This window comes from Mustela nivalis, assembly GCF_964662115.1.
Source record: "Mustela nivalis genome assembly, chromosome: 11".
In the NCBI taxonomy this organism is placed as follows: domain Eukaryota; kingdom Metazoa; phylum Chordata; class Mammalia; order Carnivora; family Mustelidae; genus Mustela; species Mustela nivalis.
The window spans coordinates 96,452,819-96,471,025 of NC_139030.1; the positions used below are offsets into that span (position 1 = coordinate 96,452,819).

The 18,207-nt window shown below is 41.0% G+C and overlaps 2 protein-coding genes across 2 annotated transcripts in view; both read left to right on the top strand.

The window, feature by feature from the left end:
• PLEKHM3 (pleckstrin homology domain containing M3) overlaps window positions 1-18,207 on the top strand; it is a 1,279,556-nt gene that overhangs the window by 1,146,505 nt on the left and 114,844 nt on the right. The window lies entirely within an intron of this gene.
• Window positions 1-18,207, top strand: part of DYTN (dystrotelin) — a gene marked incomplete at its 5' end in the record, with an annotated part of 46,880 nt that overhangs the window by 9,427 nt on the left and 19,246 nt on the right. Inside the window, 5 exons of the mRNA XM_082690088.1 lie at window positions 139-239; window positions 4,849-4,920; window positions 5,143-5,306; window positions 9,498-9,609; window positions 11,076-11,224. Coding sequence (XP_082546214.1) covers window positions 139-239; window positions 4,849-4,920; window positions 5,143-5,306; window positions 9,498-9,609; window positions 11,076-11,224 — 598 coding nt within the window. The remainder of the gene's footprint in view (window positions 1-138; window positions 240-4,848; window positions 4,921-5,142; window positions 5,307-9,497; window positions 9,610-11,075; window positions 11,225-18,207) is intronic.

The window sequence follows — 18,207 nt, forward strand, 5'->3', positions numbered from 1 at the left end:
ACAATCGAGAAATATGGCTTTCCTTTCCTTTTCCCTTCATACCTACAAATAAACTGCTTAGAATTCAAGGCACTTAGTCTTCCAAGACGTATGGCAAGTGTTCCTTTTAAAGATTTCTTTCCCCCTTTGTATGTCTAGCTCTTTTCCAGCTCTATGCAGAAAATACCAGGGGAGCTTATGATTCTGGGGCACGCATGACTCGAAGCATTTTGAGAAACCTACTAACAGATCTACAGCAGGTAAATCTCTAATACTTAAGAATTCTAAATTCGTTCCAGTTATATTAGTCACCTTTATTATCAAAGAACCTGATTTTTACAGTGTCAGTTCTCTCTTAATACAGTTCTCCATGCCATTCTTCCCCTCTACAGCCACTGCTGTTACCTGAGCATAGATGTGACCATTATAATCACTTCCTAACTCAAGCTTCTCCTCTCTCCAACTCTGCCCCCACACTGCAGTCAGTGACTTTTCCAAAATGCAAATGTCACCCTCATGCTTAAAATTCTTCACTGCCCATGCTTGTCTGTAGAACAAAGCCTAAATTAAAGAATTTATGCATCATATGAAAAGCTTTCATGATTTGACCCAATCCTTTTCTTTTCAAAAGAGGTAAAATCATGATTTTATAGGACTATAAAAATGAACACCAGTCCAAAAATGTATTTAATTTATGAATTAAAAAGGGTATCAGTAAGGTGTTGAAACTAGTTGAAAGAAATAACCAAAGAATGGACAAACTGATAGATAAGGAATATTAAAATGAACTTGCAGGTGGATGCAAGACTGGCTTTTGGGGGAAGTTGGGAGTGAGTCCCTAACCAGGCCAGAATTTATTTGCATGTCTATAGATGAGAATTATTTACAATTCAATCTGTTTTCTGCACGTTAACTTTGATTCTCTTGCAGAGTTGTAAAATAGCCTAGCTAAAAAAAATGATGCATATCTCTATACATTCAGGTATCACCCCTGAAAAGATCGCCAGTGGTTTCTTCTGCTTATTCCACAGACTTTAATTTTTCCTTGCATTTTTTATGCCAATTTCACTTCCATATATCAAAATCTTTGCTCTGCCCAACATGTGCCGAGTTCTCCTCCCTGACTTGTGCAGCTCCATCTATCGGCAATATCTTTGCCTATCACTTGGAAAACACTGTTCATCTTTCAAGTCATTCAAATCGTTAGTCACCTCCTCACTGAAAGCTCTTTAACTTCCTGTGCATAACTTTGTTATAGCACTCATTGAATTTTGTTGCCATTATTATCAGATGTATGCCTTCTACACTAGAGTGCTTCTCAAGGGGAAGGACTGTATTGCACTCATGTTTATGTCTCCAATGGTTTACAAAGTGCCTGGTTGTAAGGCCTTGGACCAAAGATTAATGAAAGCATAAATGAAATGCAGTGCTGAAGACTCAAATAGTTAAGCACATCATTTCCTGTGCTTTAAGAACATACAGATTTAATATTGTTTTTATCCTTGCTAATCAAGGGAATGTAACCCCCTTAAAGCAAAAATATTACTTAACTGTTAAGATGATATTAAATGATGCATCCCAGCATCTACAAATGGTTGGAGCACACTCCAGATTGTCTTGTGTGGAAGTGGTTTCTGTCCTAGTGTGCCTTTTACCCCTGCTTCAAAGATGCCTCTGCTGTTCTTCCAGCTCCTATAAAGTCCTCACAGTGAGTTTTCTGCACTGTGAAGCAATAATAACTTTCTGTCATTTTTCTCCTATATCTAGGCTGTAAGATAGAATACTTTATAAGGTTCTCTGGCTGGAGCCCTGTCAATTAGACTGACAAATGACAGATGAACAAGAGGAGAACAAACAGAAGTTTATTAGCAAGTATATGGCACGTACACATGGGAGTGCCCAGTGATGAGTAACTCAAAGGGATGACTAGAACTCAGGCTTACATACAATCTTGAGCTAAACAAAGGCAAATGGATTCTGGGCTTCCCAGTGGGGAAGAAAGTGATGAAAAGGTTACCAGGAAAAGTATGATGAGCGAGGGTTGTTTAGTAAAGTTTGTTGTGAGGATTTAGGTTGGTCCCTTCTCCATTGATAAGAGTTGTTTAGTGTCCTCTTCTTGCTAGTAGGAAGAAGGAGAAATCTTTGGCAAATTGAAATTTCCCTCATAAGTATACATTTTGTTGACAAGTATACATTTTCTTTCCTGCTTTTAGAGCCTCTCCTGCATCTGCTGGTTTTCATTGGCCTTTAGCTCAAAATAATCCATATGCCAAAGGGGGTGGCGTATTCTTCAGGACCTTCAGGTACTCTTCAGGTACTTCAGGTACTCTATTCTTCTGGTACTCTTCAGGACCAAGAATTCTGAACTAGGAATAGTCATGAAGGGGGTGGGTAAAGAGGAAGATTATTAGAACTTTAGGACAGGGGGTATGGTTTAGAAAAACCAATCCTGGGGGCACCTGGGTGAGCATTTGACTTTTGATTTCAGCTCAAGTCATGATCTCAGGGTTATGAAATTGATCCCGATGTCAGGCTTCCAGCTTAGTGGAGAGTCTGCTTGAGATTCTTTCGCTCTCCCTCTGTCTCTTTCTCCTGCACTTGCTCCCTTTCTCTCTCTCTCTCAAATAAATAAATAAATAAATAAATAAATCTTTAAAAAAGAGAGAGAGAGAAAGAAAAACCTATCCAAAGTTACCTGTGCTTTGATTTGGTCTTAACATCTCATGTTTGTATTGATCATAATAATTAATATTTCATTAGTTCTAGAAATTTCCAATAATATTCAACATGTTCATATTTTTTCAAATGGAGTGATGATTTTTTTTTTTAATTTAGAAAGCTAAACATCAGGCATAGTTATTTCAGAGCTCTTCTGGTGGTGGTGGTGGCACATAGATCCCATTACCAGCTTTCTGCTGACTCTCAGGCATATCTGCCAGGCAGAGGTACTACCCAACCATCCTCATGCCTCAGGACTCAAGCTGGTGGAGAGCCAGAGAGAGTGGCAAAGTCTGTCCACCTATTTATGCAGTAGGACTTAAAAGGCAAGGGGGCGGGGAGCTTAGGTGAATGTTATGAAAGTAGGTGTTCTGAGGGGCATTTTCCTTTTCCTGGAGAAATCCTTTTTCTCACTTTGTAACTACTGTAACCCCAGACCAGCACCCTACCCAACAAGCCCTAAAAATGTGTTCTTGTTCCAGGCTCAACTGAGGTCAATGAGCCGCTGAAATGGCAGCTCCAGCAGGGCTCTGTCTCCCACATTAGGACGCTCCTGAGAAAACTCTTAGGAAGGTGGAAATTTGCATAGCAAATTATCCTCCCATTGACTTCCATTAAGAACTCAGAGATGGATTCCCATAGAAAATTCCAGGCCTCACCATGTGATTCAAACCACTCCCCCAAGAATCCTAATTATCATTTCAAGTGGCATTCTGCGTGGGGTAGCATGCCATCTAAGCCACATGCAGTCTTCTCTAGCACACCTGCAAGAAATTAGTCAAATGGGCAATTAATCCACAAAATCTTTGTGCACATACTTAAAGCCAAATATGGAGGCTAAAATCCACTACAGAAGTGAATTTTATTTTGATTGATGTCAGCATCGCAGAGCCGGCAATGAATTCTGATTGATTCATTGATTCAATTGAATCCTGATCCCCTTCCCTTATTTTACAAGAAGTTAACCCCCCTTTCCAAGGGCTCAGAAACACCCTCTAAATAAGTGTCCAGCTAGTTCCTCCACACTCACAGGCCACAGTATGGCCTCTTCAGACAAAGGCCAAGTGACGTAGGGAGTAGTTACTTCTGTTCAGCTGGTGATGGGGTTATTATCAATTTAAAGTACAGCCATCTTGTCACTATTACGCAAATGTTTGTTGACTCCTGCCTGGCTAATTGTCAGCAAAGTGGTTCTAAGTGCCACTTTCCTGATTAGAAGAATGTTTATTCGAGTTGATGGACTCAGCAGGGGGGGTCTTCGAAATTACTTTTGAGCTTGCAGGCGATGCCTCTTGACAGCCTGTGCTGGAGAAGACATCAGACGTGAAATGAGGACTCCTGACCACATGGGCATAGATGGAGGTGACAGGGACACGCATCTGTGCCTCTAGATATGTCAGAGCCAAGTCCCTGGCCCTCCTGGCAGTCACAAGGGATCCTTAGTCCCTAAGTGAAACTCCTTTGGTCACCTTGATTGAAAGGTGGAAACCAGCACAGATGGAACCTTTGGAACCCCTACAATGTGAGTCCAAAGGACAAAACTCTGTGACTCCCCCCCCCCCCCACCCGTCAACAGAGTAAGGAGTCATGAAGTGAGATCTCAATTCTGCAGCTAAATCCTGCTCTGTTTTTATCCGGAGCAAAATATTAAATCTCAAGTGCCCCTTGCTTTGAACAAGGATAATGACTACTGCCCTCGCTCCGAAATTGGTGTTTGTTAAAATGGGATGCTATGAAAGTGTTTGGAAAGATTTTTCTTAAAACAGCTCTGAACATGAATACAGTATCATTGTTACATATAATCAATTCACAAGTGAAGGAGGGTGAAAATAACATCCCTGGGAGCATAAGAAGTGAAACAATGGAAGCCGTCCCCCGGTAAATACTACCCCAATGGCTGGACACTCTTCGCAGTCTCCCCCTTCCTCCTGGCTGCCTTCCTCTCCCATGTTCATTCACTCTCCCCATTCGGACATTGCACAAAACCCACACATTTCTTGTCTGCTTGAATGAGGGCAGTTCATCCAGTGTCATACACCAAGTGCTTGCGAGTCCGTGGCTGGAAGCACCAGGACTCAGGCGCGCTGATTCCAGGGGTCATGTATTTCTCCAGCTTCTCACAGCTGACTCGCAGTTTCCTGCCTCTTCTAGATCCCAGCGGTCGTAGGGGAGAGTCGCGCTCTGTGCTCTGTGGAAAGTGCTACCCGCAGCTGTTTCCAAGGGGTGAGTGCCATGCAAATGTCCCCCGGAGTTGGAGGCAGACTTGTGTGCTAACTGGTTCAAATGACAGAACGGTGACTGAGAACAGCATCCCAGACAACCTAGTATAAGATACAGACTTCTTTGGCAGAAACAGCCAGAAAAGAAGATAAAACTACATTTTCCTCTGCACTAGAGACCAGAGTCATGCCTGGCAACCTATCTGAGTGAGCCACTGTTTTTCAGGTGTTGAGCCCAACAATCAAAGAAGAAAAATTCCTGTCTTGGTTGCAGTCTGAGCCTCCCATCCTCCTGTGGCTCCCAACCTGCTACAGGTTATCTGCTACAGAAATGGTCACTCACCCTGCCCGGTGTAGAATCTGCAGGAACTTTCCAATCACAGGACTGAGGTACAGTCACTCATCAATATTTCACACAGTCATGCTCCAACGGGGTCTAGGGGTGGAGCTACATCCCTCCAGATTCTTCCGTGGTCCTCACACATCTGAAACCCAGCTGTTAGTTTGGGGTCAATAATTTTCTGCATGGGGCATCTTGGTTGACAATAAATTATATTTTATCTTCTACAGCTAATAGAATATTAAATTCTTCCATTGACACGTGGTCTGATCAATAAACATTTTTATTCCTCTATGAGAAAAATATTTTTTCTTCTGTTACCAAAAAAAAAAAAAAAAAAACCCACTTCCAAATACTTTGGAATCATGCATAAGAATTATAGTACTAATAATAGTTTATTAAGTGTTAAGTTGAGTGGTTCACATGGATCATATCATTTAAGGACTTGCTAAAACCTCTATAAAAGGTGATATTACTATCCCCAGTTTGCCGAGAAGCTAAATAACTTGCACATGGTGGCAAGTAATTACTGGCAGACTGAATCCCCAGGCACCGCTTTGCAATCATGATGCCATGCTGCCTCCCAGTGTAGACAACTGGGAACAGGGTCTCAGGAACCAAAGGAAAAATCAGGTTTGCAGGGAGGGGCACAGCTTACACCAGATCCTCACTCTGCTTAGAGGAAAGGGCAGACTGGGAAGCTAGGGGAGATCTTTCCATATCTTTGAAGACAGTCAAACCCTCCCTTAGGAAAAGGGTGTTGTTGGTCTCTCATAAATAAAACAGTAAGGAAGTGAAATTAACGTCAGATAGACTTGGGGAGGAAAGAAGGAAACTAGCAGGTCAACACCAGGCCCAGGGATGCCATTATCCTGGTGAATGAATCCTGGCAGGGGCTGAAGGTCTAGTAGGACTGACTCGCTGGGACAGCTGGGTTGCTAAAAACAAGTCAAAGAACAGGGTGTCCAGAAGGGGCAGGAGTGAGGACTTGGAGACTCTGTTCTTCTCATCTTATACTTTCCGATCTTAACTAACCCAGATGGTAAACATGCCCCCCGTGGGTATAAAATCCATCTGCTGGATCCGCTAGGAAGCTGGAAGATTCTAGCTTTGCCGAGAAAACGAAGAGGGTTTGCAGAGAATTCTGAGGACATGGTGACATTTCACTCAGGAAAACCTCTCTGCAAATAACTATCCTTTAAGCAATAAAACATAAATGGAAAGGACCTTTGGAAACTGAGCAAACCGAACCAAAGAAATCTCCACACCACAATAAAAGATAAACTCTCTTTATATTGGACCGTGGAGGAACGTGAATAGGATTTATCATGTTATATGCACGTTGCGATCATTTAACCAACAAACAAACACTAATTGAGTAGTTACTGCAAGCCCTGCCCTGGACCAGGTACAGGATTCACTTTGCAATTATATAAAATTACACTGAAATATTTTTTCAAAAGTATTATGTGTAACATAAAGCAGATATTATTGCTCCTATTTTTTTTAAAGATTTTTATTTATTTATTTGACAGAGATCACAAGTAGGCAGAGAGGCAGCCAGAGAGAGTGGAGGAAACAGGCTCCCTGCTGAACAGAGACCCCGATGCGGGGCTCGATCTGAGGACCCCGGGACCATGACCTGAGCTGAAGGCAGACGATTTAACCTACTGAGCCACCCAGGCACCCCTATTGCTCCTATTTTATAAAGGAGTCTCAAAGAGCTTGAATGACACAGGTCATGCCAAGGCAGAGGGCAAGAAGTGCAATTTTTTAAAGTTCAGTTCAGTTCCCTTTCTATTGAGAATGAAATTCACTTCTTCTTAGAAATGAATCTGCAAACCATCCTTCGTCCTAGACATCCAAGTCAATGTAAAGTTCTCGTACATGCAGACACCTGGATACCTGCACAAGGCCATTAACCTCTCTGGACCTCAGTTTCTTTAAGTAAAATAAGTAAAATAAGGAGGGCTGGGCCCATTGGAGTACTAGGCTTCTTTTAGCTGTAACCTTCTGCGTCTATTAGAAATTATTGGAATTTATGACAGTCCTAACCTTAAACTCTTGTTTTTGGCTCTCCCAAACTCCAGCGATAACCTCAAGGCTTTATGTTTTAGTGAGATTAATAAAGTCATTTTAGAGCCGAAGTGTTTGCAGACCTGGAGGTAACAGGAAGAAGGCAAAGGCTTAACCTTCTAAAATAAGAAAAAGTGCAAAGACCGGAGATCGGTGCTAAGCCAGTGTTATATTTTAGCTGGACACATCCCATTTATGCTAAGTTGAGATGTAAGTTGAGATGACATTGGGAAAAAAAAAAAAAAAACCAACTTGATTTTTCCTGGTAAAGACATCAACAGACCAATCTCATTATTCATACCATACCTTTCCTTGTATACCTGTGGGTAGTTTCTGAGCATAAAGGAATTAATGCAAGGTTAGGGTCAGTGTATTGTCCCAGACAAGTCAAGGGCAGCCAAGAAGGCAGAGTTTACTAGTCCCATTTTCCTTGTGCATAAGCTAAGTCACTCCCTTAACTTCATTCAACTAATGGTCATTGAAAAGTCTGCAGCATTAACTAGGTATCCTCTGAACAGCCGAGCTGACGTTCCCACTTCATGGTCACTAGGAATGGTGGTGTGTGCCTCTGCCTCAAGCCTCTGGCACTGGTGGCCCATGCTAGTTGCTAAAATAGCTATTTCTCCATTCGGGTGGTATCCCTGGGCTCAAAGCCTACTTCTACCGCGGACCAAGAAGTTGTGTAACTTGGTGTCCGTCGCTTAAAATCTGATTGATTCAGTTTCTTCATCTGGAAAAACGATAATCATAAGAACAGCTTCCCTTAAAGAGCTTTCATGGTGATGACCCATGGGTCAACACACGTGTACTGCCTGCCCTTTAGTAAGTGTTCCAAAACATGACCTCCTATTCTAGCCGCTGGACACTATTTATTAATACCTTACCGTGGAACTAGGTGTTGGGGTACAGCCTTGAACAAGGGCAGCTGACGGTTGACTGCACAGACCTTACATTCTCTTGTTCTGCCATCCAGCCTCAGGGGCATTCCAAGTTTGGATTCCTCTGTTCTTTAGAATAATCCAAATGTCTGAAATTCAGGTCCGACAGGTGTGCGGTGCCCCAAACCTCCTTCGTGGCTCCAGCCCCCTTCCCTCACTCTTCTTTCTCCTTGTGATTTCCTCCTCCCGGGTCTCCAGCCCAAAGGCGCTCTTCCTCCATGAAAACGTCTCACCCACCCCCAGGTGTCTCTGCCTCTCTCCGTCCTACAGCATTTGCCTTCCAATGCCTCACACGTGGCGTATAATTACATATTGCTTAACTTTGCCAGTTAGTACTGCAAGCTTCCCTAACCTCTTTCTGCAGCAAGACATGAAATTTAAAGAGCACAGAGGTGTGGTATCACCCTATTTTCCCTGAGTGTTATGAGACACCCCTCCTTCCCACCGTGTCTCAAGATACTCTCCCCCCTCACCCGTTACCACCGGAAACTTAAGGATGCCACTGTTCGTATGGGAAGGACTTCAGGGTTGATGTGTTAAGGAACTTGGATGCAGGGGTCTCTCCCCGACCCTCTCCCCCACACACTGGCTAGAGGAACTAGCCCTCCTCCACCCCGTTTCTTTCCTACAGCTGGACTTCTAGAAAATCGCACATTTTATTTCAGATTCTTTGTCCACAATTTTATCTTCCCCAGTACCATGCAGGAAATGCAGGTCCAGTGTTATCAGATGTTGACAATTTTCAAAAGGAGTCAAAGGTCAGAATATACTGAAACATCTCCTGGTTTATTTTATTAAATTAAATTAAATTCAAAATATAAATTCAAAATATTAAATTAAATTCAAAATATATGAATGCGTTGTGCAGCCACAGAAGAGGTGGCCCCAGACTTAGGGGTCTATCCCAAGATTTGTGGCACACAGTACCCTGCGTAGGCAACGTGCTTGGTATATTCACGGGGGGCATGAATCAGACTTCCAAACTGTAGTCTGCTAGGCGAAACTATGTTAATATAATGCCATATTATAAAAAAGTACCACCAAAAGATTAATTCTTTGAGTAAATAAACATGTTAGAGTCACTTAACATCCCTACAAAGTTTGGGGGAAGTTTTGCACTTCCTTGATAGCGTAGATGTGTCCTGTATGTTTTGGGGTGCTCATTGTACACCTGATCTGCTCACGGGCTGGTTGTGACATTATCCGCGCTTCCACTGTTATTGGCAGATACCGCTGTCTGAAGTGTCTCAACTTTGACCTCTGCCAAGCGTGCTTCTTTGCTGGGCTTCACAGAGGATCTCCCCAGAAGGTCCATCCTGTGACGGAGGTCTGCGTCCAGGTAACCTCTAACCCACTGCACACCAATGATTTATGAATCCAGTCAGGGCTGCCAGCTGCAACAACTAAAGAACTTTCCCTAGATAGAACCACGGATTCTGTTCCTTTCATTCGCGATAATACTTAAGGAAGAAACAAACATTACTGAAAATACCTCTCAATATCCATATGCTTTCTCTACATCATAGATTTTAATAGAACCTTTGGGGACATGAAAAGGCCAAACAGAGTTCAATCTCACGGGACTGGTCCCACAATATATGGCAGAAAATATCTGAGGAATAAAAGGGGAGAGACATTGGAAGTGCGTACGGGTTCAAAGAAAAGGCTTGGTTTGGTAAAAATGAGAAAATCAGATTTCCAATTATTACTATCCTTTGGGAAAACTTTTCTCTTTTCACATGTCTCTTCCCGAAATTCCAGTATTTTTTCTTTAGGAAAAATGAAAGGGAAAATTTACTATCTGCATTTGGATGGAAGGAATAGAAAACTAAGACTTCATAGTTGCCTTTTAAATGTTCTTTAAGAAAATTCTAAATACTCAGCAAGAGAATTTAGGCCTTTTGAAGAAAAAAGAGAAATGGCATAGTCAATTTTAAATGAAGAGCATTTTCATTTTCCCCAAAGAACACTTTCTTCTCTTCACTAAGTTCCCATTACTCAGTTTCTCTGTACAGAGGTATCACCCTCAAACAGGGCAGTAGTGAAGGGTGTTGGTTAGCTATCCCTACCAAAGACAAATTCCCCTCCTTCTCTTTAACATGAATGGTCCGCTAAAGTCAAGTGCTTGGAGGTATTAAAGAATTCCCAGTGGGCATTGTTTTGCGGAACCATGTGGATAACCCAGATGCTCAAGTTCATTGGCCCATCAGCTCCCTTTTCCTAAAACTCAGGGGAGGAATCGGACTTATCGATGTTAGACTGACACCGTGTGGTCATTTTGTTATTACACTTCAGATTTCCAGGGCTGAAAATTTTTCATAAGATACCTCATTCCTTTGTTCTTTTGGCAAAGGTTCTTAACGTGGGGTTGACGGGTGGACCTCAGAGGGTCTGTGAATCCCCTGAAATTTTATACAGAATTATATGTATAGCATTTTTCTGGAGATAACTCCACCAGTGATCATGCAGTTCTGAAGAGAATCCACACCCCAACTATTGGCAGCCCTGGATTTAGCCCTGCTCCGTACCCCTTCTTGCTTTAGAATTCCACGTTCCTGGATCACTTTCAGGAAGAGGGGTTAATTGTAAGCGAGTGGTATTTAATTTGGAAACTTACACTCTGTGGACAAGCAGAGAGAGTGGCAAGATATGCAGGTAGTACGGAAGGAAGATGATTTTTCTGAGGACATAAAAGTGAGTGAAGTAATTCCAAAAATGTTCATGGTGGCCAGTTTGCCCAAATGAAGAAAAAAGACCCAGGTACTCTGATAGGACTCTCCTTTTTACGGGTGGCCGTTCCGGCAGATGTCGGCAAAGGAGAATACAAAATGCCTGGTCAGGACCCTCAGAAGCAACCTGCTCCGAGGACGCAGTAGGAGAAAAGAAACTTCGAGAAGGCGGTGGCTGCTGGACCAGGCGACTCCAGGGAAGCTGGCTAATGACACACAGGCCGGGTGAGTGTCTGTGAGTGACCGTCCTGCAGAGTGGCAGCCCAGAGGCCTGGTTTCCTAATGCTGGTCAGAAAGAAGGCCGGAGGCTGGGCTGGCTGCAGGCTGAAGATGCACTTCCCCTCCAGAAATGATCCTTAATTTTCAAACAGAACAAAAGGCAAAAAATACTTCTAAATGGCCCATCCCATCTTTTAGAATTATTCCAACTAAAGCATCAAACACAGAAGACACTTAATATTAAAGTATTTGAATGACTGCTTTATATCCCTGGGTTGTTTGTTTTTTGTTTTTTGTTTTTATATCTTTAGTTTCTATTGGTTTGCTTTTGAAAGCCTAACTTAGAATGAATACTGAATTTTTATTAAAAAGGGAAAGGAAAGACACTCAGAATCCTATCACTCACAGACGAATGCTAGTCACGTGTTAGTATTACCAAAACAGGAATTATGCAGTAGATACAATATTACATTCTTCTTTTCTTTTCCGTATGGACAGTATTTCCCATGTCATTAGTTTCCAAAGTATTATTTTTTTTTTAAAGATTTTATTTATTTATTTGACAGAGAGAGATCACAAGTAGGCAGAGAGGCAGGCAGAGAGAGAGAGAGGAGGAAGCAGGCTCCCTGCTGAGCAGAGAGCCCGATGCGGGACTCGATCCCAGGACCCTGAGATCATGACCAGAGCCGAAGGCAGCGGCTTAACCCACTGAGCCACCCAGGCGCCCCCAAAGTATTATTTTTAATCGCCTCGCTCTCATCCTTATAAGGAAGTATCATAACATACAAGGAACCCCTTATATCATTGGGCATTTTGGTTATTTTTAGAATTTGTCCCCTGAAATTCTGTAGTCAACATCCCTATTCATGCATCTTCCTATAGTTTTAATATTTTACTAAGATAAATTTACTCCAGTAAAACCATTGGAGCAAAAGTTGTTAACTCTGTTAACTCTCAAAATTCAGAACACCAAATTGTGCTCCAGAGGGTTAAGCCAAAACATACCCAACATCACTGGTGAATGAGGTCACCCATCACTTACCAAAAGATTGCCAGCCTAAAGAGGACTTTAAAAAGTCTTTGTGATAAGGCCACTTGGCTGGCTCCGTAGGTAGAGCATACAACTCTTGATCTTGTGGATTGTGAGGTCAAGCCCCACCCTGGGTGCAGAGATTACTTAAAATTAAATCTTTTTTTTTTTTTACAAAAGTCTTTGTGATGTTAATTTTGGAAGTAACCACTTCTTCAAAATTAAAAATTGTAGAAAATAAAGCAAAAAGATAATGTTTCTGTGGGCTTATGATCATCAAACATCGGGGAGGAAAAAAAAAACCCAGAAATATTAATTCACTACCATTTTATCTAGTGAGAGTAGAACAGATAGATTTAAATCAGAATGGTATTCATTTACTAATTCCTTTTATAATTCCTAATCTCTTCTCAGACACCCACCAGCATATTTCTGTCTCAATCCCAGACCTAATTTTTAGGGTCCTTTTGTCACTTTCCAATCTAAACAAGTTTTTATAGCTCTTTAAAGGAAAAAGTATATGTTGACATTCCAATTAGATGCCATTTATTATACCCATATCACATTTACTTAGCAGGTTGTTATCAATATATCTTCAAAGTTAGGGAATTTATCATTTGATGTGTATCTTTAATATAGTACAAGGAATTTAAAAATAAGAACAAAGATATCAGGCACCAATTCATCTGTCTTTTTCAAGGCAGGTTTCAACTTTCCCTAGCACAGAAACAATACAATGTGTCGATTAGTCATCTGGATTTATTGAATACTTGAGATCTTGTCTAAATTCCTACATTCTCATACTTAGAACACAAAGATTCAGACTCTTAATTTGATTTCTTTTGGCCACTGAAGCCAGACTGATGTTTTGGAAGTAAAAATATGATGCATCCCTCATGTGTCCGCCTCCCCCAAACTCCTCGCCTCAAATTCCTCCATTCTCCTCCCATTGTTTTAAAGCTAAAAACTAGAAGTCATCATGGCTTAGAAAAGTTCTGCATATTCCCCCCCCCCCAAACCTCTCCAGTTTCATCTCCCCAGCCCCACATTATCTGTGCTCCAGGCCTCATTCCTTCCCCCGCCCCACAAGACTAAGCCAGATCGGCCCCTCTAATGACGTAAACCCTTACCTTAAGGAAGTATCCCAAGCCCACCAACCTGCATGGCTTGAGCCTCACTCCTAAAGACCTAGAGGGGGAACACCTGGGAGGCTCAGTTGTTTTGACTCAGGTCATGATCTCAGGATCATGGGACAGAGGCCTGAGTTAGGCTCCAGACTGGGCATGGGGATTGCTTAAGATTCTCTCTCTCCCTCTCTTTTTGCTGCCTTTGCACACATGCACATGCTCTCTCTCTCTCTCTCAAAAATAATAGTAATAATAATAATAATAATAATTATAGTAATAAAGACCCGTAGAGGTCTTTGTTCAAATGCTATCTCATCCGTAAGTCCATTCGTGACTACTTAACATTTCAGCGCCTGTCCCCCTCTGGCACTCATAATCCTTCTCCCTTGCTTTATTTTTCTTCAGAGCATTTCATCAGTACCTTACACCCTATATATTTTACTTTTATTTTTTGTTTGTTTGGTATCATGTAAGCTCAGGGGCAGGGCTGGAGAAATTTTTATTGTTTCCAGATATATTTCCAGAATCTATAACTAATGTCTAAATTTGACAAATGCTCAATAAATGTTTATTGAAGGATGGGTCAATGGCCTGAATAATACAATGAAGGATGTGTGGTGAACAGATTGATGGGGGTAATAAGGTAGGACATGAACTCTTATAGGATGGAGCATGGGAACGTGTCACAAGAGTGATTACAAAGTGTTGAAATTCGATTGAGCTCTGTCCTCATTCAGATGTGTAGCCTTCGGGAAGTGGCTTCATGTTTTTGTGACTCAGTGAATTCACCTGATAGTAGAGATGACCTGTCCTACTCCCAGAGTAGAGATAAGAGGAGGAAAGGGAAATTCAATTGCTATGCAAAGCTAAAGGGTTTTAGAATGTCAGTGTGTTCTACTCTGTCCACCTGAGTACAACAGTGTTCCCCAAAGTAAAATTCTTATGTAATAATTTTCAGCCTCACCTAGATATTAATGAGTTCAGAAATTCTGATTAGTGTCTTATCTAGGAGAAAGGAATGTGGGACATTATTATTTAACAATGTGGTAAGAAGCAAAACACATCCTTAATATCTATTAAGTTGACACATTACTACTGGCCATCTTCTAAGAGATTTGTGATTTTGCCAAGTGATGATACTAAATTCATTCATTGATTTAGCAAATATCCTGCAAGGTAATAAGCCTCCTTTTCATGTGGTTTCACTTACTTTACATATAATAGTTTACACTGAGAACACTTTCATTTGCAAAAAACATAACTGAAAGTTAGGTGCCAAATACCAACACTGTTATTAAATAGTTTTGGGAGTTCTTGCAAATATAATAAAAAAGAAAATTAAAACAGTGAAACAGACAAAATTACTTTCATTTGCAGCTAATATGATTTTAAGTTCCCAAGAAAGTTCAGGTGGCTCTAGTAAAAATAACTAGAATAAATAGGCTTGGAGTGGTGGGAAATAAAATGCATACACACAGATTAGTAGGTCTTCATTATGATAGTAGTCGTCAGCTAGAAATTTTATTAAAATCCCCTTTTCGGTACCTGTAAAAATTATTTTAAAGAGAAACTTAGGGAAAAAAAGCTTAGCAAAAAGGATACAAAAACCACATTTTCAAAAACTATAATATTTCAGAATACAGCAAATAAGACCTGAACGAAAGGAGAAGCATACCAAATTCCTGGAAGAGAAGACTCTGGCATAAGAATTGTACATGCTCTAAAAATTAATACAATTGATTCTCATTATTCACAGATTCTGTATTTATGAATGCATTTACTCATGAAAATTTATGTATAACCCTAAAATCAATACTTGTGATGTTTCTCTGGTCATCTGCAGACAGGCACAGAGTGGCAAAATATTTGAACTGTTGATGCACCCCTGAGGTCGAACTGAGAATCATTCTGTCTTCTTGTTTCAGCTCTCATATCATAAACACATCCTTTTCACATTTTTATGCTTTTTAATGGTGATTTCACTAATGCAAATTGCCCCCAAACACTGCGCTGAAATATTGTCTGCTCTTCCCAAGCACAGAAAGGTTATGAAGCACCTTAAGAAGAAAATATGTATCTTAAACAACCTTCATTCAAGCATGAGCTATAGTGCTGTTGACCATAGGTTCTATGTGAATGAATTGACAGTATGTATTAAATAAGGTGTCCATATACAAGACATGTATAAAACAAAGTTATATGTTGCTTGGATGACAAAAATAATCTGACCAGAGACTAGCAAGAACCTAACCTTTTATTTCCCCTTGAAGCAGTGGGTCAATTTTCCCTAATATTGTTAACAGTGACTGTGTAGAGTATAATGGCCATCAGTAATGAGAATCAACTGTATTTAAACTAAGTGCATTTCCAAATAGAATCACGATGTTTTTTAAATAGGAAAAAATTATTTTGAAGACATTTTTGGAATAATAAATTAAACAAGAATATTTAAAATTATGAAACTGAAGACTAGTGGGAAAGGATGTTCTTCAACAGATGTTAAAATTTACTATAAACAACCAAGCCCAAATAGTATTATATAAAAAAAAGAATGGGGGGCACTTGAGTGGCTCAGTTGGTTAAGCATATGACTTTTGAGTACAGCTCAGTTCATGATCTTGGGGTCATGGGATCGAGCCCTCTGTCTGGCTCTGGTCTGAGCATGGATCCTGCTGGGCATTCTCCCTCTTCCTCTCTCTCTGCCACTCCATGCTTGCTCTCTCTCTCTAAAAAAATGGAATAGACATATAGATCTGAGGACAAGAATACAAAATTTAATGATTGATATAAGCCTAAATGGAAACCCAACATATGATAAATGTGGTGTTTTCATTCACACACACACAAAAAAGCATAATTGGCTATCCATCTGGGAGTGTGCTTGGCAGGTCCAAAGAACAGCCAGGAAGCCAGTGTGGCAGAGTGCAGAAAGTGGAGATGCTGAGAATAGTCTAGAGGGAAGGCAGGGTGGAGGCAAGGGTAGAAGCAAGGTCACGTAACTTTCTAAAGGTTCTTCTAGTGTTTCATTTTTTAATGTTGAGTTTGAATTTCAATCCATTTGGAATTTATTTCAGCAAGGGTCTGGCTTTGCTTTCTTTCAGATGCATAGCCAATTAGGCTAAGATTTCCCCAGTTAATTAAAATGCCAATTTTCTCACATATCAGATTTCCTTATATACTTGGATCAATTAAGATAACTTATATTCTCATCCTCAGATCTATGGGTCAATTCTTGTATCTTGTATCTACTCTAATCTATTGTATAGTATAGTATTCCATAGTAGGTAGAAGGAGAAAGCAGCTGTGATCTGACATGGCGAGACTGTAGGTAGAGCAGGTTTGGGAGGAACGATCAGAAGTTCTGTTTGGGCTATGTTAAGATTGAGATATCTCAGACATCACATGGAAATGTTGAATAGGCCATTCCCCATTCATGGCTGGAATTTGGAGGAAAGCCTCCCAGAGGTACAAATTTGGGAGTTGTTGGCATGATGGCTCTTCAAGCTGTGAGATTGTATGAGATCACCACGGAGAGTATAGATAGGAAAGAGGAGAATAGAAGATTGAGCCCTACAACAGTCCACACTACACACCTGGAGAGCAGAAGATGAGCCATTAGGGGAGACAAAAAAGATGAAAGATCTGGGAGAAAACCAAGGTAATGAGGAACCGTGGAAGGCAGGTATATAAAGTGTTTTAAGGAGGAGGGCGTGGTCTACTCTGTCAAATGCTGTGCGAGGGCAAGTAAGAATTGGCCTTTGGCAATCATTGATGACCTCAAAAAGAGCAGGGTAGGACGGTGGTCGTAGAAAAAAATCAGACTAGAGATGGTTTAGGAGAGAATGGGAGCTGAGGAATTGAAGATACCGAATCCAGTTCTTTCCAGGATTTGTTACAGTAGAGGGAACAAAGGGATAGTGTAGGTAGGGTACCTGACTTGAAGAGAATGTTTTGTTATGATGGGAAAAGTAACAGCATGTTTGAATACTGAAGGGGATGATCCTATAGGAATGAAAGTACCACTAAATACTAAATAAGGACACACCTGACAGCACTGGAGGGGTGGAGTAATAAACCAGAAAGAACCTAAGAGTCTACCGGTAGAAAAATGGTAGAACACCCGTGATACAGGCAGACGACAGAATATAATGAATCCACTTAAATGAACAAATTTAAGCACCCATCTATGACAGTAGAGAGCATTCATCATCCTCCATTAACAAAAAGTGTAAGTGGCAGAACAGTATGCATGAAATGTCATTTTTGTTCCAAAAACAAATTCAGTATATATATTTGATGTTTGGATGAGTACAGAAAACAGTATGGAACAACCCAAAGGAATCAAAATGATCTCACATAGGGTAGAAAGAGAATGTGTCACTCAAAGATATGTGACAAGGAAGTCCAGGGTTATCCCCAAATGCCCCACGGCTTATCTGCATAATTAAGTGTACCACACAATAATCACTTCTCTCCCTGTGAGCCCATCACGTTCTGTAGAAATAAAGTCACATCATGTCAATAACAATCGTATGTTCATCTGTTCATTAAATATGAAATCTCTGTGAGCGAGGAGTTCTCTGCTTTTGTTTTCCATCTTTTATCTTCAATAACTCAAGATGATGAGATGCTTTAAAATCATTTTTGGGGGCGCCTGGGTGGCTCAGTGGGTTGAGCCTCTGCCTTTGGCTTGGGTCATGATCTCAGGGTCCTGGGATCGAGCCCCGCATCGGGCTCTCTGCTCCACAGGGAGCCTGCTTCTGCCTCTCTCTCTGCCTGCCTGCTTGTGATCTCTCTCTCTCTCTCTCTGTCAAATAAATAAATAAAATCTT